The 21,152-nt window shown below is 48.2% G+C and overlaps 1 protein-coding gene across 1 annotated transcript in view; it reads right to left on the bottom strand.

Annotated features, from left to right (window-relative positions):
• Positions 1 to 645: 645 nt before the first annotated feature.
• Positions 646 to 21,152, bottom strand: part of LOC121290129 (metal transporter CNNM4-like) — a 34,834-nt gene continuing 14,327 nt past the window's right edge. The window contains exons 2-7 of the mRNA XM_041210330.1: positions 13,088 to 13,231; positions 11,884 to 12,021; positions 9,857 to 10,026; positions 7,857 to 7,953; positions 2,675 to 2,844; positions 646 to 922 (exon numbers count right to left, since the gene is read on the bottom strand). Of these exons, the coding sequence (XP_041066264.1) occupies positions 722 to 922; positions 2,675 to 2,844; positions 7,857 to 7,953; positions 9,857 to 10,026; positions 11,884 to 12,021; positions 13,088 to 13,231 (920 nt within the window). The 3' untranslated portion in view covers positions 646 to 721. The remainder of the gene's footprint in view (positions 923 to 2,674; positions 2,845 to 7,856; positions 7,954 to 9,856; positions 10,027 to 11,883; positions 12,022 to 13,087; positions 13,232 to 21,152) is intronic.

Raw genomic sequence — 21,152 nt, 5'->3', positions numbered from 1 at the left:
GGAAAAGAGAGAGAGAGGGGAAAAGAGAGAGAGAGGGGAAAAGAGAGAGAGAGGGGAAAAGAGAGAGAGAGGGGAAAAGAGAGAGAGAGGGGAAAAGAGAGAGAGAGGGGAAAAGAGAGAGAGAGGGGAAAAGAGAGAGAGAGGGGAAAAGAGAGAGAGAGAGAGAACAGTAATGGCAATGTATGGGTCTTTACTGCAATCAACCCAGGATGAGGGCTGCAGTGTTGCACAGCAACACACAGCCCGAACCCATCTGCAGTTGTCCAAGATTCCTCGTGACCAGGAGATGGGTGAACAATGTGCGGTTCCGACACCAGTCTTCAACATTTGAGGTTTGTCTGCTGGGAGGTGACACAAACAGATGGCCATCGACGCCATGTCTGAGGCAATGGAGGTCTCATCTTCTCTTTCTTCTACTGCTTCCAAAGCTGCCCCACTCCCCCTTGTGGCTGTACCAGCCAGTAAGTCACCAGGCAGGATTTCCCTTTCCGCACACAAGCCCAAATTGTTGCATGTTGTATTGTTCCTCTTTCATCCCGCGTGCGCATACACACACACACACACACACACACACACACACACACACACACACACACACGTACAGACACACACACACACACACATATATAAAAAAATTGCACGGCGTTTGTTCACACAAACCATTTTAAATGCCCAAAAGCTGAGCTCAACCCTCCAGAGTACCAGATGTCTCAGAGCAGGGTCATATACTGTTTTCCAAAGTGTGATTCGATCTACGGTTCAAAGAGTTTTGCTCGTTCAGGAGGTTTGTGGTTTCGTCTGCTATATTCTCCGGTTTCTCCACTGCAGGCATGTCGATCTTCATGTGGGGGTTCTCAGGGGACTGGGGGGTGCTGTCCAATCTCGATGCCAATAATCCATTCTGGTATTGCTGCCGTGTAATCTGCTCATTTTTAAAAAGAAAATGAAATTAAGGGGTGCTCCCGGGTATTCCTACATTTGCCGGATCGCTAGAACACAAACAAACACACCAGAAACTTGGCAGAGAACAGTTATGATGTCAGGTCAATCAATTTGTACCAATTCTGAAGTAAAGTCACTGACTTGAATGATAACTGCTTCTTCTCTGTCCACAGACGCTGCCAGGTTGGCCAAGTGTTCTCAGCACTACCTTCTGGCATTTTCATAGTGTCTTTCATTAGCACGGGCCACTTAAAAGACCTTTACAGACAATGGGAGTACCATTCCCAGTCAATATTCAGTCCCAATTTGTAAAGTGGAGCCTTAGTTACTTATCAGCAGTGGCAATACCACTCAAACACCCTGTAGGGGGAGCTGCTGAGCTTAGAAGCCAATAGTTAAACAGCAGTGCCACAAGCAGTTGCTGAGCAGTATTGCAACCCCAGTCCCAAAGCACTGAGACGTGAGCATGACCAGCACGGCAAGGCCAGCATTTGTTCCCCATCCCCAACTGCCGAGGCGCTGGTGGCGAGCGGCCTTCTTGAACCATGTTGTAGGTCCATCCACAGTGCTGTGGCAAAGGGAGTTCTGACGCAGGAGGTGAAGGAACAGCGATATAGTTCCAAGTAAGGATGGTGTGTGGCTTGGAGGGCAACTCACAGGTGGTGGTGTTACCATAGGTCTACTGCCCTCGTCCTTCTAGATAGTAGTGGTTGTGGGTTTGGAAGGTGCTGTCGAAGGAGCCTTGGCGAGTTCCTGCAGCGCATCTTGTAGATGGTACACACACTGCTGCTACTGTGCGTCGGTGGTGGAGGGAGTGAATGTTTGTGGATGGGGTGCCGATCAAGTCGGCTGCTTTGTCCTGGATGCTGTCGAGCTTCGAGTGTTGTTGGAGCTGCACTCATCCAGGCAGGTGGAGAGTATTCCATCACGGTCCTGCACTTCTGGACAGTCAGGAGTTACTTGCCACAGAATTCCCAGTCTCTGATCTACTATAGCCTGCCTGATCCAGTTAAGTATCTGGTCAACGGTGACCCCGCCCCACCTGGATATTGATGGTGGAGGGCTCAGCAATGATAATGCCATTGAATGTCACGGGAGGATGGTTACATTCTGTCTTACTGGAGATGGTCATTGCCTGGCACAGAGTCAGTTAACACTGGAGTAAGGTACCGTTGGGGACAGAGCTGTCACTGAGGGACAATGAGTGGGGGTGGGTGCAATGAAGGTTAAATTGGGCTATGAGTATCTGTAAAGCAAACGGCCAATTAACCCATATTAGGTTAATATTTTATATACGTAGTGCATCATCACTGCACAGGCCCATAAAATGGTTGAAATAACCAGAAGTAAACCTATAAAAAGCACTGGTTAGGCCTCAAATAGGAGTAGTGTGTTACCATACACTTTGGGGAGGATGTCAAGGCCTTGGAGTAGGTGCTGTGTAGAAGATTTACCAGAATGATAACAGGGATAAGGGACTTCACCTATGTGAAGAGAATGGAGAAGCCGAGATTGTTCTCCTTAGGGCAGTGAAGGTTTAGGGGAGATTTATCAGAAATATATAAAATAAGAGGATGCGATAGAAGTAAATAGGGAGAAGCTATTTCTACTGGTCAGAGGGTCAGTAACCAGAGGTATGTGACATAAGAACTCTCTCACTACTAAAAAGCTTGCAAAGGCACAATGGGCTGAATGGCCTCCCTTGGTGCTGTTTGATCCTATGAACTCTTACCTTGACGTACTGCAGGTCAGTCAGTGCCCTGACAGAGAAATCAGGAACGTAATGTGCCAAGGAGACTGTAGTGCTGGGCAGGACTATGGATGGCGTGGATTCCGAGTGCTCAGCATAATGCAGTGACATGGAGCGACTTAGCTCACTGTTGCGGGAGGACGGACGGGTGTCTGAAGAGGAAAGCAGAACGACCAAAAGGTTCAGTATGCACCGCAGTTAAGCACAACGCACTGCACTTGGGGCAGGTGCTGCACGGGTTGAAGCAACCAGCAGAACAACCAGTCAGGCAACCAGCTTGGAGTCAACGGACATGCACAGGATGCACATCGCTCACTGCATGCAGGGCAGAGCAACAGTAATCAGCACAGAACGTGCACCAAGGATGCTGCAGTCTGTGGCTCTGTTATCAACATGGCTCTCGCTCCTTTGAAGAAGTCATTCTACGATGGCTTCCTCCGCCCTGTATCCTCACTTCCCTGGAATCACCACCAGTTGCCTACTCTCACTTGCTCTCTCCCCAGAACCTTAGGCTGTACAATTCCCGGGCGTCAGCTCTTCCCACCGCCCTGGTGGGTTGCCTCACTGGTCAGAGTTTCTCACCTTCTCTCTCTCTTTATCCTTGATGCCTTCCTGCACGACAGAGTCCCCGTAATCAGAAGGTGGAATTAAATCACAGCAGAGGTAAAACGGTTGGAATTCATTGTGGGGAAAAAAAAGCTGCAAACCGTAGAGACTTAGTGGAGTAAAGGAGTGCAGCTAAAGTCAGCCAGCAAAACAAACAGTAGCAATGTATTCTTCACAGACACATGCAGAGATGAATAACAAAGCCTAACATTCACTGGGGGGGATGGTAACCGCCAGGACTAGTGCTTTACAGTGACAAGCCACCAAATCCTAGCCAATTTCAGGTCGAATTATTATTATTTTTTTTTACCCAGGATATTTGGGAATCGAATTCCCTGGACATATTGGCCTCACTCATTGTTAGTTGGTTGACATTCCCCGTACTCTGTTAGTTAAAGGTCAGCCAAGGGGTTCTGACTTTCCTCCCGCTGTAAAAGAATTGAAATCGAGCACAAGTTTAATAGTTTGGCTGAAAGCAACTCCCAGAGGTGCCAGGAAGCCTGAACAAGGGGGCAAGCAATGGTTGAAGTGAGGCGGCAGGACAGAGGAGACGGTAAATTAGAATGCCAGGGGAGGAAGAACAATCATTTCTAACTTTGCTGGAGAGACTTGAAACTTTTCGCCTAGCACTCATCAGGACAAACACAAGAATGACAAATTCCAAACGATCACAAGAAGAGGAAAGGGTGCTGATTGATTGGCAAATCTGCTCGGATTGGCTGAGGCATTAACATGGTGGAAGCAATGGGGAACTATGCTTCCCCATGTTTCCAGGTAATTCAACAAAAAAAGGGCAAGGCACGAGCATATTCCTTTTGTACACTTGCCCTACGTATGAATGTATGTCACTTCAAGCAAGCGCAAATGAGTCACTGATTATCTGAGTACGATTGTTAATGCGGCTATTAGTGCACTCAGGATTGTTCAGCAAGTACTATCATTTGCAATTTGGCATTCTTGCATTTGTCCTGATGAGTGCAAGACGAAAAGTTTCGGCAACGTCTCTCTTTTCAACAAGATTTAAGTTCTGTACAACCAAGCAACACTTTTTAATTTATTTGCGGTGCATGGCCAGCTTGTTGACCTGTGCAATTCTTTTAAGATTGAAACCTCGCTGCACATATCTGAAAGGGAGGATTGCTTATCCACGTCCATTTTGTTCCCTGTGTTCCACATTCCCATTGCTTTGCAGGTGTGCAGCTCAGAGGGAACATTAGCAACAATATTTACCCTAACAAAGCTCCAGAACATCCCTCCATTTGTAATGACACCCACTGATCATCACTACATTGAGATGTGACATGGAGGTGTTTTCAGTATCGGGAATCTTCCTTGCCCCAGAAGACAGGCAGGAAGGCCAATTCCTTCACAGCTGGAGCATTGTGAGCAGGTCCGGGCACCACACCTTAGAAATAATATATTTGGCCTTGGAGGCACTGCAGTGTAGATTTACCAGAAAGATACCTGCACTGCAAGGGTTAAATCACGAGGAAGGATTACACAAACCAGGTTGGAATCCCCAAAATTTAGAAGAGTAAGGGGTGATTTGATCAAAGTTTCAAGATGCCAAGGGGATCAGATTGGTAGGGACACAAACTATACCAGCTGGTGGAGTCTAGGACTAAAAATTAGAGCCAAACTTTTCAGGGGTAAAATCACTTCTACACATAAAGGGTGGTGAAAGTTTAGAACTCTCTTCTACAAACAGCATTTGATACTCGATCAATCATTCAATTTAAAACTAAGATTGATTTATTCCTTTTGTTAACCAAAGGTTTTAAAGAATACCCAAAGGCCATTTACGTGGAGTTAGGTCTGAGATCAGCCATGATCTCAGAATGGTATTGAGCTTTGAGGAGCCAAGTGGTTTCCTCCTGTCCCTGTGTTCCCAGCAGGGAGGGGTGGAGTCAGTGGGTAGGGCACAGAGTTTGAGATGGGGCAGAAAACAATGGCTTAGCTCTTCTCTGTGTTGTTGGAGGGTTTCTGGTCTTCCAGTACTAGACATGGACAAGCAGTCTGACAATTTCGAAACAGGGCGAGAGGTAGCACTGGGTGTATTCCGGGAGAGGGGGTAACCTTGTGGGAGTGGGAAGAGAAGCTACTGCTGCTGATTCTTTCGCTGCAACTGGATAGACAAGAATGGAACCAGGTCAGTGCAGTCCCACTCAGTTGGATGACAATGGAGGAGAATAGTGTGATCAAACATGTCAAAGGCTGCAGAACAGGCCAAGAAGGACGAGGGGGGGTAAGTTTACCTTTGTCACAGTCAAATACGATGTCAGTTGTGACTTTGATAAGAGCCAGTTCGGGACCGTAGCAAGGATGGACACCTTACTGGGATGATTCAAACGTGGAGTTCCAGGAAAGATGTGAACAGATTTGGGAGGTAACCTCCTTTGGCGAGGGAAGGAGGTTGCAAATGGGACAGCAAGGACAAATCAAAGGTTGGGATTTTTTTGGGGGGGAGGCCAGATTTGAAGGAGAGAGAAACAGCATTAAAGGGGCGAGAATCTTAACAATATGAGCTAACATTCGAGCCAGGGAGAAAAGCTGGGTTACCGGTTAGAAGTGGGATTTAAAAGGTTTATTGCAAGACAAGACACAAAGACAAGGGTACAGCCCCGTGTTAATCACTCAGTCCCAGGCCAGCTCGAAGGCAGCCGCAAGACGTCAACAGGGGCCAGGACACAAGGGGCTCACGCTTGTCCTCAAAAGGTCCATGAATGAGCCTCAGATACGCATCAAATCAAAACGTTTGCTACCCTCACGACTTTATGATCCCCAAAGCAGAAGGGGTGAGAGGGGAAGTAAAAACTGTGCAAACCATGCAAAATTTACCTTGAAACCAAGAAAATAGGGAAGCTTGTTTGAGGCTGCAAGTACGAAGCCTGGAAGTAGGAGCTAGGAGATGCAGATGAAGCAACAGAGAGAGAGGTGGGGGGAGGAGGAGAAAGAAAGATTAAAATGCACAGACCCAGAGCAGGTAAGCAGTCACTTTACTGGTACTCAATAAAGAAAAGACTCTCATCTCTACAGCCCCTTCCATGGCCTCAGGACAGCCCAAAGTGCTTTCCAACCAATAAATTGCCTTTGATGTGCAGTCAGTGTCGTACCAAATGAAACACGACAGATAATTTGTAAACAGTGAGCTCCCACAAGCAGCAACTTAATAATGACTAGGTAACCAACCTGCTGCCCTGTGACGATATCATGTGAAAAGAGTGTCAGTTATCACATGCACCTTGATGACATCCAGCCCTACCTCAGCATCACCTCTCTCAACTTGACTCAAAATAGTCAGGCTGCTTGTCCATGTCCATTACTGGAGGATCAGAAATCCTCCAACAACACAGAGAAGATCAAAACCATTTTTTACTTCAGTGACATTGGTAGAGGGTTAAAACATTGGCCAGAACACTGGGGAGGACTCTCCTGTTCGTCTTTAAAAGCTGTATAAAACACTGGTTCGGCCTCAACTGGAGTACTGCGCCCAACCCTGAGCTCCACACTTTAGGGAAAATGTGAAGGCATTAGAAAGGGTACAGCAAAGATTCATGTGAATGGTTCCAGGGATTAACAATTTCAGTTACATAGAAAGACAGAAGTTAGAACTGTTCTCCTAAGAGAAGAGAAGGTTTAGAGGAGACTTGATAGAGATGTTCAAGATCACAATAGGCCTGGACTGAGTAGACAGGGAGAAACTGTTCTCACTGACGGAAGGACGGAGAACCAGAGTGCACAGATTTAAGGCGATTGGCAAGAGAAGCAATGGCAACATGAGGAAAATCTTTTTCACACAGCGAGTGGTTAGGATCTAGAATGCACTACCTGAGTGTGGAGGAGGCAGGGTCAATAGAAGGGGAATTACCTGAAAAGGAAGAAGGGCTACAGGGAAAAAGCGAGGGAGTGGCACTGGATGAATTGCTCCTTCAGAGGACCAGCACAGACACAACGGAAGCAAGAGGCCACCTCCTGTGCTAAATCCATCCTGATCCATACAATGAAAGCAGTGCAAAGGGATCTTTTACATCCAACTGAGGGGGCAGACAGGGGCTTAGTTTAAAACCTCATCTGAAAGGTGACACTTCCAGCATGCCTGCAGCACCGCACTGGATACGTCAGCCTAGGTTTTGTGCTCATGTCCCTGCCGTGCGATTAAATCACACAACCTCCTGACTCAAGAGTGTTAACCCGAGCCACAGCTCCCCTTTCAGTGGTGAAGCCAGGCAACATGTGCTCACACAAAGGGCAGTGGGACTCTGGGATTCTCTCCTCAGAAAGCAGCTGGGACTGGGGTCAACAGAAAATTTCAAAACAGATCCATTTTTGCGAGGTAAGGGTACGAGACAAGGATACAGAACCAAGCGGCGAGATGAAGTTAAGATTCAGGTTAGCCACGATGTAGCTAAATGGTGGAACAGTCGAGGGGCTGAATGGCCTCCTTCTAGACTCCCTATTTCTAAAATCTGGTTCAGACAGCTCCAGCTGGGTTTAATGGCTGTTGATGTTCTGTAAAGCATAAAGACAACAGTAAATAAATAAATGCAATCATTCTTACCCATAGTCGGATTGCCGAGGGCCATGGTACCATAATAGGAGAACGGTCCCGTCTCAAACCTCATGTCCTCTTTGCCAGCCTCTGCCTCCACTTTACCCTGAGGTAAAACAACGATTATTTAGAATCATAGAAAGTTTACATCACAGAAAGAAGCCACTTGGCCCATCGTGTCGAAAATGAGTCACCCAGCCTAATCCCACTCTTCAGCTCTGCAGGGTATGCCAGTTGAGGTGCATATCCAGGCAACTTTTAAATGAGTTGAGGGTTTCTGCTTCTACTACCCCTTTCAAGCAGTGAGCTCCAGGCCCTACAACCCTCTGGGTGAAGAATTTTTCCTAATCACCCTTCTACCAATCACTTTAAATCTATGTCCCCTCATCACTGACCTCTGCTAAAGTTAATAGGTCCTTCCCACCCATTCTATCCAGGCCCCTCACAAGTTTGTACATCTCAATCAAATCTCCGCTCAGGCTCCTCTGTTCCTGTTTAAACAGAATGCAAACCGGAAGCCTCAGACTTAATCAATGCACAATTAAAAACGTTGTAAACATTAATCTTGGCACCTTACTCTCTCTCTCCTCACCAGGCAGTGATACTTCCTGACGTAAGGTTCCCTTCATCACTTTATCCTTGAGAGGGCTGAATGCCAATCCATCATGAGGGACATTGCAGATTGTCTCAATCCTGGCCTCACTTCTCATAAGAATCAATGGATTGGCAGCATAAATTCTGACTGTTTTTTCTCCTGCCGAACCGAGCAAAAGTTCAATTAGCACAACTCCCACTGAGTGCAGTTAGAGACGGGCAATTGAGCCTGGGACCAGATGTGGTGCACTGACCAACTGGACAAACGGGGATCGGAAGGTGCATAACACTGCGATGCTTGAGACATCACAGTTAGGAGAGAGAAAGGTTGGGCGGACCAGTGGGCAGGACTTTTCCTGACCATATTTGTTGGTACGTTCTAATGTGGTCTGTGCGCGGAGATAGTATTATGAGTTGGATAAAACTGGGGTGAAGTATTGGTGGGGGCAGGCTGTCGGAGGTGAGAGAGGGGAGTTTGACAGGATGAATTATGAGTATCAACGGCTTCCATTTATATCACGACTTCAATGTAGTAAAAAAGGTCTGAAGTACCTTCTCAGGAGGGTGGCGGACAAAATCTGACACCAAGCCACATAAGACAATATTAGAACAGATGACCAAATGCTTGGTCAAAGAGATAGGTTTTAAGGCGCGTCCTAAAGGAAGAGAGGTTTAAAGAAATTCCAGAGCTTTGGGCCCAGGCAGCTGAAGGCATGGCCACCAATAGTGAAGTTATGGAAGTCAGGAAAACGCAAGAGGCCATAATAAGAGGAGCACAGATACCTCGGAGGGTTGCTGGAATGGGGTAGATATCAAAGATGGGGAGGGGTGAGGGCCACGGAGGGATTTGAAAACAAAGATGAGAATTTTGAAAATCAAGGTGGTACTGGAATGGGAGCTAGTGCAGGTCAATGGGTAGCGGGTGAATGGGATGTGGTGCGAGTTGGGATACAGGCAGCTGGAGTTTTGGATGAACTGAAGTTTACGAAGAGTGGAAAATTGGAGGCCAGCCAGCAGTACATTGGTATAGTCAAGTCTGGAGATAGCAAAGACACAGATGACAGTTTCAGCAGCAGGTAAGCTGAGGCAGGAATGGAGATGGGCAACGGTACAAAGTAGAAGTAGGTGGTCTTAATTGAAGGAGCAGGTTGGGGCTGGAAGCTTAGCTGAGGACACAGATTACAAGCAGTCTGGCTCAGTCTCAGACAGTGGCTCGGGAGAGGGATGGAGTCAATGGTTAGGGAACAACTAAGGCTGAATCTCATACAATCCATGCTGGCTTCAGCTCTACACTTTTCTCCTAGGCCACGGAGTCAGTGGTATAACATTCGCCTGCTGCCTAGATTTAGATTGGTGACTCAGGGAGGATTTTTGGAGAGAAGTGACTAAACAAGTCAGATCAAGAAGCTTCTTACCTGTAAAATGAGGACAAAGTAATCGACTGTCCTTCCACGTATGTAGAGATAGTGTTCAGCAGCCAACTTGTTGCCCTCATCAAACTTGATTTCGTTGATGACGTCGGGGTGCTTGAGGAGGCGAAGCAGGATCTTCTCTGACATGTAAGCGGTGGCAAAAAGACTGACCTCTGCAAGGAAGAGGGGGAAGGATCAAGCAAAACACTCAGATACAAGCACTGCCACCAATACACACACACCCTATGTGTGAATGACTTAGTATCAACTCAGTTCTTACTTGGTGTTTCTGGGCACAATTGACCCTCCACCAGAGCTCATAGTGGGGGCAATCATGGGTATCCCAATGGAGCACGTGCTCCAGTGAGGGCCAGCGCCAGGGGAACAGGATGCCCATGTGCCAGTGGGGGCCAGCGCCTATGAACCCTTGCCCCAGTAAGCACCAGCATACATGAGACCTGTGCCCCTGTGCAAGTCAGTGTCCCTGGGAGTTAACAAAAGGCCTGGATGAAGATTTCCGCAGGTGGCTGATTAGGTGCAGAGTTGGCAGACATTAAGGAGGTTTGTCTTTGGGACGAAGTCCTAATTTTGCCAAAACTCATTTAGCCAAGCGTGAAGTGGCTCAACATTCATCACAGACCCTTGGCCAGAGTGTGCCATGGAGAGCTAGCAGAGGTCACGATGACCAACCCATATATCTATCAAACCAGCGCTCTGTCTCAGTCAAATGCAAAAGCAGAAAGGGCAGGAGGTATAAAAAAAAAGCTGACTTTTTTTTTCAAATCTTCACTAAGTCATGCAAACTACAAACAGGTTTCTGTTCCAGCAACTGTGCCATGTTTTTCTCACAGTCTGAGACAGACAAGATGGGTAATTGCCTGGATCCCTGTAATTAAGTCTTCACTTGCGGCTGACTGTGTTCACTGAGCTCATCTGTCTACGCAGCACAGCCAGGACAATGTGCTTTCACAGCATTGACAACAAGTGAAACTAACTCAATCGTGGGAGGAACGAACACAAACAGGCACACAAACAAACACACACACACACTCTCATCCTTATTTCCAAATCCCTCCCACTGCTTTGCCCCACCCTCTCTGTAATCTACTCCATTCTAACAATCCTGAGATACCTGCAGCACTCCAATTCCGCCCTCTTGAGCATTCCTGATTTTAATCATTCCACCATTGGCGGCTGTGCTTTAAGCCGAGGCCTTGAGCCCCAGAATTCAGTCCCTTAACCTTTCTACCTCCCCCTCTTTCCAGACACTTCTCAAGCATCTTACGTGGCTCGGTGTTAAATTTTGTTTGATTAATCATTGGTGAGGTGCCTTGGGGGCATTTGCCTACATTAAAGGCGCAAGCTGTTATTGTTGGGTTATTAAATTTTGTGGAGATTATGGGGTAGACACAGAAGGGTTGTCCCTATTCTGAGATGTACACCGTTAGGATTTCTCTGGTTTTAAGAGCTGCTGGGCTCCCTGCTGGGAGGGGCAGTCGGTACAAGCTCCGCAGGCGCTGGTGGGGTATCCAACAGCAAAAGCCGCTACAGCGACACAGCATCCAAGGCTACCAGATACCCCCGCCCACAAGCAGTGCTGCCATTGGGCTTCCATCCTAACACATGCAGGAGGAATGGGCAAACCTCACTCCAATGCTGCTCTTTAGAAGTATAAGGCACAGAAGGAAGCCATTCGGCCCCTGGCATCTGTAACTCTTTGAAAAAGCTATCCAATCAGTTCCGCTCCCCTGCCCATTTTCAGTTTGCAACCATAACTTCAATCCCTCTTTAGAAGGTTAACATTGAATCTGCTCCCAGCACACATTTGGGCAGCAGGTTCCAGATCACAACAGAATTTTCTCCTCATCTTCTCTGGGTTTACCAACAAATGTACCTGTCCTTTGGATGTTCAAAATAAATTTCGATCTGCAGAACAGGGAAGGGGAGAGCACGAGAGGGATTTACGCCCCACTCCCAGCACAACAGCTGAGGGGCAGCACTCTGGCACAAAGTTTAAAGAAGCTACTCACCTGTAGATAGGAAGCGGTGAGCAGCCAGCAGCAGCTGAGGGGACACCTTGACTTTCACCTCGTGGACGCTGGGTTTGAAGGCTGAGAAGTCCCTTTTCTTGCCGGGGTGAGTAACCTTGCGCTTGGAGCGATTGTCAGCTGAAAAAGACACGAGGGGAGCTCAGAACCCACTTCACCTACTCCACGCACTCTTCTACTCTCCTCCCCCCACAACACCTAGTACAGACAACTTTGGTTTGGTCACATCTGGAGCACTGTGCTCATATCTGGCTGCTGCAGCTCAGGAAGGAGAGTTCCCTTCTGAAGAGTCATATTGGGCTCGAAACATTAATCCTGTTTCTCTCTCCATAGATACCGCCAGACCTGATGCGTTTTTCCAGCATTTTCTCTTTTACTTCAGGAAGGAGATATTGGCCTTGGGAAGGGTGCAGCACAGATTTACCAGAAAGATACCAAGGCTAAAAGGGTTAAATGACGGGGAGAGACTTGTATTCCTGGAGTAATAGAAGATTAAGGGGTGACCTAATTGTTGTGTTTAAGATGTTTAAAGGATATGATAGGGTAGATAAAGAGGTTCACTATCACCTGGAAGTTCCCCTCCAAACCACTCACCATCCTGACTGGGGAATGTATCACCATTCCTTCACTGTTGCTGGGTCAAAATCCTGGAGCTCCTTCCCTAGCAGCAAAGTGGGAACTCTCTCCCTAACAGCACTGTGGGTGTACCTACGCCACAGGGACTGCAGCGGTTCAAGAAGATGGCTTGCCACCACCTGCTCAAGGGCAATTAGGGATGGGCAATAAATGCTGGCCCAGCCAGCAACACCCACATCCTGTGAATTAATAAAATAAAAACTGTTTGCTTTGGTGGTTGGTGGGGAGTAGAAAAAGAGTGAAGAACAAGGGAACAGAACCTGAAAAAAGCTAGACCATTCAGGGATGATATCAAGAAACACTTTCTCACACAAATGGTAATGGAAATCTGAAGCTCTTCCCCCCCGACCCCCAAAAATATGTCAGGGCTGGGGATCAATTGAAAGTTTCAAAACAGATTGTTAGACAAGGATATTATGGATGGGGGGGCAAGGCAGGTAAATGGAGTTAAAATACGGAGCAACCATGATCCAATGGAATAACAGGGCAGGCTCGAGGGTATGAATGGCCTCCTCTTGTTCTCATCTACCTGAATATCAAAGCAACTCACTGTACATGTCTGATTCATCAAGAATTTCCGATTTGATGATCTCTTCAATAACATCCTCCAGAGTGACCAGGCCCAGCACTTCGTAGAAGGGATCGCCCTCACCTTCACTGTTCACCTTCTGTACAATCGCCAGGTGTGATTTACCTGATAAAACAGCGAGCATTAGTTAGAAACAGATTAAATAAAGACAAAAAAAAGAGGGCACTGGTGAGAAGTGACTGAAGCATTCTGGGAGAAGTTATCGTAGCCACCGCAACTCAGGAGGGAATCTTGGAGGACCCACTGTCAAAGAACGGGAGCAGACTCGGAGGGAGGAGCACCGAAGTGGTGAGTAAATCTAGCTTACCTCGGAGATTCGCGGCCTTGTCTCCAGGGAGCAGACTCAGAAGGAGGAGCACCGGAGCGGTGAGCATAAATCAAGCTTACCTCGGGGATTCGCGGCCTTGTCTCCAGGGAGCAGACTCAGAGGGAGGAGCACCGGAGCGGTGACCTTGGGGCACAGAGTAACTGAAGGCAAAACTGAAAAAGTGACGTCACAGGAAAGCTGTGACCTGATCGGTTGGTAGGAAATCTGCACCAAATTTGAAAAAAAAACACTGTAAAGCTAATTAATAAATTAGTTATCTAAATAGAGATGTCTGGGCAGGTGATGTGGTGTAGCTGTATGATGTGAGAGCTGGCAGATCCCATTGCGAGCCACAGTGACCACATCTGCAGCAAGTGTTGGTTGCTGGAGGAACTCCGGTTCAGAATTGATGAGCTGGAGTCCGAGCTCCAGATGCTGCGGCACATCCGGAGGGGGAGAGTTACCTGGACGCTTTGTATCAGGAGACAGTCACACCCGATAGATTAAGTACCTCAAGTCCGGTCAGTGGTCAGGGTCAGCAGGGTGTGACTGCAAGTGAGGCAGAGGGATCCTGTGTTCAGGAACAGAGGAGACTCAGCTCTTGACCTTGTCCAACAGGTACGAGGTACTTGCTCCCTGTGTGGGGAAGAGGGCTGTAGGGAGGATGAGCCAGCTGACCAAGGCACTGTGGCACAGGAGGCCATTCAAGAGGGGGGGGCAAAAAGACAAGTGGTAGTTGTAGGGGATTCTATAATTAGGGGATTTGATAGCATCCTTTGTAAGCAGGATCAAGAGTCCCGCATGGTATGTTGCCTGCCTGGTGCCAGGGTGAGGGAAATCTCTGACCGGCTTGAAAGGATATTGGACAGGGAGGGGGAGGATCCAGCTGTTGTAGTCCACGTCGGGACAAATAACATAGGTAAGACTAGGAAAGAGGGCCTGTTTGGGGATTATCAGGAGCTAGGAACTAAATTAAAGAACAGGTCCTCAAGGGTTATAATCTCTGGATTACTACCCGAGCCACGTGCAAATTGGCATAGGGACACGAGAATAAGGAAAGTAAACACGTGACTAAAGGAGTGGTGTGGGAAAGAGAGGTTCCATTTCGTGGGGCACTGGCATCAGTATTGGAACAGGAGGGATCTGTACCGTTGGGACGGTCTCCACCTGAACCGATCTGGGACCAATGTTCTAGCAAAAAGGGTAAATAGGGTGGTAAACAGGAGTTTAAACTAGAAAGTTGGGGGGGGGGGGTGGTAAAACTCCAACAAGTATGACTAATGGGAAATAAAGCAGCAGGTTAGCGTGTAGGGAGATAAATTCAACTTCATGGAAAATTATGAAAAACTGAAAAGAAAGGAGAGCCCAGGAGAGGCTATTAAAGTCTCCAGAACACAAAATAGGACAGAGTGTTTGGAAAGGGCTAGGAATCTAACTTCAAGCACATCAGATAAAGGGACGACAATGAGAAAGGGGATGGGAAATACAGGAATGAAGTGTAGTATCTGAATGCACGCAGTATACGAAATAAGGGAACTGAGCTTGTGGCGCAGATTGAAATTGGCAGGTATGATGTGGTGGGCACCACAAAGACATGGCTGCAAGGGGATCAGGACTGGGACCAGTCTAAATCTGTGACAGGTCTTTCAAAAAGCTGTTTAATTAGTCCCACTCCCTGCTCCTTCTCAGAGTCCTATATTTCTTATTTAAAAATTATCAATGAACCTGCTTCCATAAGACATAGGGGCAGAAATTAAGCCATTAGGCCCATTGAGTCTGCTCCGCCATCCAATCATGGCTGATATGTTTCTCAACCCCATTCTCCCACCTTCTCCCCGTAACCTTCGATCCCCTTATCAATCAAGAACCTATCTATCTCGCTCTTAAATACACTCAATGACCTGGTCTCCACAGCCTTCTGTGGCAATCACACCTTCAGGTAGTACATCCCAGATCACAAGTTGCAAATAATATTTTCATCTCCCCTCCAGTTCTTTGGCTCTATCCCTTGGTTAATGGCCATCCAGTGGAAACAGTTTCTCCTTATTTACTCCAACAAAATACCTCAATTCTGAACGTCTCTATTAAATCCTCCCACAACCATCTCTTGCTCCAAGGGGAACACACATAGCTTCTGTAGCCTCTAATCTGCCTGCTCAAAGGTTAAAATAGGCCCAAGCCACCCCTGCCCATGACAGGATTGCTATTCTCCAGCGATGACAGTCTTGTGGTCGCCAATCTAGATGGTTTCACTCCCACGCAGCTTTCTTAAAAGCTCTCAATTATGTAGTGCTGGATTGACCCGCACCCTTACGCGGACATATAATAAGAGCATGAGCCGCTGAGGGGGAGCAGGAGGGAGAGATTAATTGAAGGAGCCGCATGACCTCACGGATCATGAGGGCAGAACTGGCTTGATTTACAGACCACAGACTATAAGTGCAGCGTGGGTAGTTGCTGCAAGCGAGCTTGATTTAGGCTCTCAGCACTAAATTTAATCTTAAATCACAGCATTCACACACATCAAATACCAGCTGCTTTTCCACATTAATGGCCAACCACACAGAAAAACAGTGCCCCTTTCAACTGGCTCTCTGCCTCATCTCCTGATCAGCTCGTTCCCACCATTTTGATCATCTGTCCTAGTATCTCCATTTGACTTCTTGCCAAATTTTGCTCGACAGTGTTCCTTGGGCTGTTAAACTACAATAAAGGCACTATACAAATGTATGCTGTTGTTCAGCTTTCATGGCGTCCTACAGTCTGGGTCTTATCTCATCCCCTAGGTTTCCAGGAGACGCTCAATCTGCTACCAGACAAGACACAACTGGGGGCCAATGCAAGGTGAAGGTGGGAGATAAAGGAGACAGCAAGGGGGAGACATAGAGACGATGTCTTGTTAATTATTGCTGCAACTGAGCAAGTGGGAGAAGCCAGAACTGCTGTACATATCAGTGCAGGTTTATAATATTGTCAGCAAACTGTCACACAGTTAACAATTAAACTGCTTGGTCTCAAGAATAGTCAGCTGTCCTTAAACTTTACAGTCAGCATGTCGCCATTGGTAGAACTCTACCCTCAGGAAGAGATGTGTGTGTTCACTGCCCAGTCCAGGATTGATAACCTACACTGACAGGAAGCGGCATGGTAAACAGGCCTTGTGCCCCCCTCCTTGCCACATGGATTTTAAAAGATCCCCCAGCGCTATTCAAAGAGGAGCAGGAACATCTCCCAGTACCCTGACCAACACTCCATTCACCACCTCAGGATCCCCCCCACAAAGCGTTTTATAGCATCTTTGAAGTTGTAGCTTTCATTGTAATTTAGGAGACATCACAACCAATTTACGTACAGCAAGATCCCACAATCAGCAATCAGATGATCCATCAGTTATGCTGATTGGGGGAATAAACAGCCAATGAAGTCATTTAGCTCCAAAGCAGTCATTGTTTGCACACAGAAAGTTCTCATTAAAGAGCAACAAGATGACCAGTTCATCTATTTTGGCTATGTCAAACGAAGGATAAGTATTGACCAGGACCTGGGGACAAGAGCTCCCCTGCTCGTCTTTGAAATAGTGCCGTGAGATCTTTTATATTCACTCGAGGTGGGGAACAGAGCCTGGGTTTAACGTCTCATTCGTGTCAAGAATAGGTGGCAGCAGCCCGAGAACAGGGATTCCACGCAGTGAAAAAAGGCCCACATTCTACTCCCCCACTTCCCAAAACTCGTGGGAAGGTTGGACTCCTACTTCACAGCGTGGAACAGTAGTACTACGAGAAACTCCCTGTTTGTTCACGGATTGATCTTCCCTCAGCGAAGCCACATTGATATTTACTTAGGCACAGGGCCAAGATTCACGTTAATATATAGCAGGAGCAGCAACAAAAGCTGCATTGTATCAACGGCTCAGATCCTGCATAAAGCTGCCAATTATCTCTGTCCTGCCCTTGCCTGTATCTCAGTATTGTCTGCAAACCTACATGAGGAACACAAACAGTTTTGGTCTCCTCCATACCACTCAGGTTGGGGTTCCCACTTGTTAGCCGGAAGCAGGTCTGAGGGGGAAGAACCTTCTATTCAAATCATTGCCACCTGGCAACCTCAGCGACACGCACTGATAAGAGTTGTGACCCATTATTAAACATTGTCGCTTTCTCCAACAGGACAGGTGCTCTTTATTCAGACATCCATGCCCCTCAAAAACCCAAATTCATCCCTGTCCTGGGAGTGTTTGATGGGGACAGTGTAAAGGGAGCTTTACTCTGTATCTAACCCCGTGCTATACCTGTCCTGGGAGTGTTTGATGGGGACAGTGTAGAGGGAGCTTTACTCTGTATCTAACCCCGTGCAGTACCTGTCCTGGGAGTGTTTGATGGGGACAGTGTAGAGGGAGCTTTACTCTGTATCTAACCCCGTGCAGTACCTGTCCTGGGAGTGTTTGATGGGGACAGTGTAGAGGGAGCTTTACTCTGTATCTAACCCTGTGCTGTACCTGTCCTGGGAGTGTTGATGGAGACAGTGTAGAGAGAGCTTTACTCTGTATCTAACCCCGTGCTGTACCTGTCCTGGGAGTGTTGATGGAGACAGTGTAGAGAGAGCTTTACTCTGTATCTAACCCCGTGCTGTACCTGTCCTGGGAGTGTTGATGGAGACAGTGTAGAGAGAGCTTTACTCTGTATCTAACCCCGTGCTGTACCTGTCCTGGGAGTGTTTGATGGGGACGGTGTAGACGGAGCTTTACTCTGTATCTAACCCTGTGCCGTACCTGTCCTGGGAGTGTTTGATGGGGACAGTGTAGAGGGAGCTTTACTCTGTATCTAACCCTGTGCCGTACCTGTCCTGGGAGTATTTGATGGAGACAGTGTAGAGGGAGCTTTACTCTGTATCTAACCCCGTGCTGTACCTGTCCTGGGAGTGTTTGATGGGGACAGTGTAGAGGGAGCTTTACTCTGTATCTAACCCCGTCTGTACCTGTCCTGGGAGTGTTGATGGAGACAGTGTAGAGAGAGCTTTACTCTGTATCTAACCCCGTGCTGTACCTGTCCTGGGAGTGTTTGATGGGGACAGTGTAGAGGGAGATTTATTCTGTATCTAACTCCGTGCTGTACCTGTCCTGGGAGTGTTTGATGGGGACAGTGTAGAGGGAGCTTTACTCTGTATCGAATCTGTACTGTATCTGCTCTGTGAGTGTTTAACGCTAGGTTCAGAAATACAAAAGAAACATTTTGTATCAAGGAACATAAAAACACCCTACAACAGAAACAACGTCAGATTCACCCAGTAATGATGCCATCATTTAACCAGCAGGGTATGAAGAGATGTAAATTCAGATCCACCAGCTGTGATTGGAAACCAACCCTCGCCTCAAGGGAGTACCTGCTGGAGTCCACAATGTGTTAAAGCCCAGGAGGTGCAGAGCAGGTTAAGAGCAGTATCCAGAGAACGGCACCCTCCCTGCTCACTTCTCCACATCACTATGTGCAAAACGTCTCTTTGACTCCACATTTCATTGCACTATCTTGTGATGTGGCTGAAAATACCAGTGCAGGACCGAGGGAGTGTCACACTAACTGTCAGAAGCGCCGTCTGTCGGATAAGGAATTAAACCATGGCCCCATCTACCCCCTCAGGTGCAAAAGAATCCAAAATACTATTTAAAAGAGGTGCCCCCACCAAAATTAATCCCTCAATCAACATTAGAAAAACCAGATTCGCTGGTCATTGCCGTCAGTGGGAGCTTGCTATGCACAAATTGGCTGCACATTCCCTACATCATAAGAGTGAACATACTTGCTAAGTACTTCACCGGCTGGGATAACCTGAGGTTGCAAATAAACTGGGGCACTTCCTTATGGGCAGGCACATGTGACCGAGGCTGCAGTAACCAGGAGTTACAGCTCATTGATCTTAAAAGCAACAAGGTGTAGGTACTGCCCTGGGGCTTGTTGAATCACTGCTACCAATACATAATGGGAAGGGGAGGGTAGAGAAAGAACATAAAATCGCACCCAATTAACCTTTAAAGGTCATGCACCACACATGGTCAAATTTCCATCAAAGATGTAGGTTTTACAAAACATTTTAAGAGACGGTGGGTGAGGGGAAAGAGGCTGAAAGTCTAGGGAGGGAATTCCAGACGCTAGTGCCTCAGCAGCTGATCGCATGGCCACTAATGGCAGAACGATTAAAATCGGGGTAGTGGAAGAGGCCAGAATTAGAAGAACGCAGACATTTCAAAGGTTTGCGCAAGGTTCTGGGGTAGAGGAGTGAGGCCATGAAGCATCAAGGCACATGAAAACAGGGGGGAGGATTTTTAAAATGGCGACGCTCTCATGGCACCCAGAGAGCAGCAGCAGCTAGTAAAGGGGTGAGGGGCAGAGAGAGACAGGCAGACACAGAGAGAGAGAGGGCAGAGAGAGAGAGAGAGGGGCGCAGAGAGAGAGAGAGAGAGAGAGAGAGAAAGAGAGGGGGGGGGGAGAGAGAGGCAGAGAGTGAGGGAGGCAGGCGGACAAAGAAAGAGGGCAGACAGGCAGACCGACAGAGAGAGAGACAGGCAGGCAGACCGACAGAGAGAGAGACAGGCAGGCAGACCGACAGAGAGAGAGACAGGCAGGCAGACCGACAGAGAGAGAGACAGGCAGGCAGACCGACAGAGAGAGAGACAGGCAGGCAGACCGACAGAGAGAGAGACAGGCAGGCAGACCGACAGAGAGAGAGACAGGCAGGCAGACCGACAGAGAGAGAGACAGGCAGGCAGACCGACAGAGAGAGAGACAGGCAGGCAGACCGACAGAGAGAGAGACAGGCAGGCAGACCGACAGAGAGAGAGACAGGCAGGCAGACCGACAGAGAGAGAGACAGGCAGGCAGACCGACAGAGAGAGAGACAGGCAGGCAGACCGACAGAGAGAGAGACAGGCAGGCAGACCGACAGAGAGAGAGACAGGCAGGCAGACCGACAGAGAGAGAGACAGGCAGGCAGACCGACAGAGAGAGAGACAGGCAGGCAGACCGACAGAGAGAGAGACAGGCAGGCAGACCGACAGAGAGAGAGACAGGCAGGCAGACCGACAGAGAGAGAGACAGGCAGGCAGACCGACAGAGAGAGAGACAGGCAGGCAGACCGACAGAGAGAGAGACAGGCAGGCAGACCGACAGAGAGAGAGAGACAGGCAGGCAGACCGACAGAGAGAGAGACAGGCAGGCAGACCGACAGAGAGAGAGACAGGCAGGCAGACCGACAGAGAGAGAGACAGGCAGGCAGACCGACAGAGAGAGGGACAGGCAGGCAGACCGACAGAGAGAGAGACAGGCAGGCAGACAGAGAGAAAGACAGGCAGGCAGACAGAGAGAAAGACAGGCAGGCAGACAGAGAGAGAGAGAGAGAGAGGCAGGCAGGCAGAGAGAGAGAGAGAGAGAGACAGGCAGGCAGGCAGAGAGAGAGAGAGAGAGAGAGAGAGGCAGGCAGGCAGAGAGAGAGAGAGAGAGAGACAGGCAGGCAGGCAGAGAGAGAGAGAGAGAGAGACAGGCAGGCAGACAGAGAGAGAGAGAGAGAGAGGCAGGCAGGCAGAGAGAGAGAGAGAGAGAGACAGGCAGGCAGACAGAGAGAGAGAGAGAGGCAGACAGACAGGGAGAGAGACAGGCCGACACAGAGAGAGAGACAGGCAGACACAGAGAGAGAGAGAGGCAGACAGACAGGGAGAGAGACAGGCCGACA

This window comes from Carcharodon carcharias, chromosome 17 (assembly GCF_017639515.1).
Source record: "Carcharodon carcharias isolate sCarCar2 chromosome 17, sCarCar2.pri, whole genome shotgun sequence".
Classification (NCBI taxonomy): Eukaryota; Metazoa; Chordata; class Chondrichthyes; order Lamniformes; family Lamnidae; genus Carcharodon; species Carcharodon carcharias.
The sequence above is the reverse complement of the archived record's forward strand: the minus strand, read 5'-3'. Positions and strand labels throughout refer to the sequence as shown.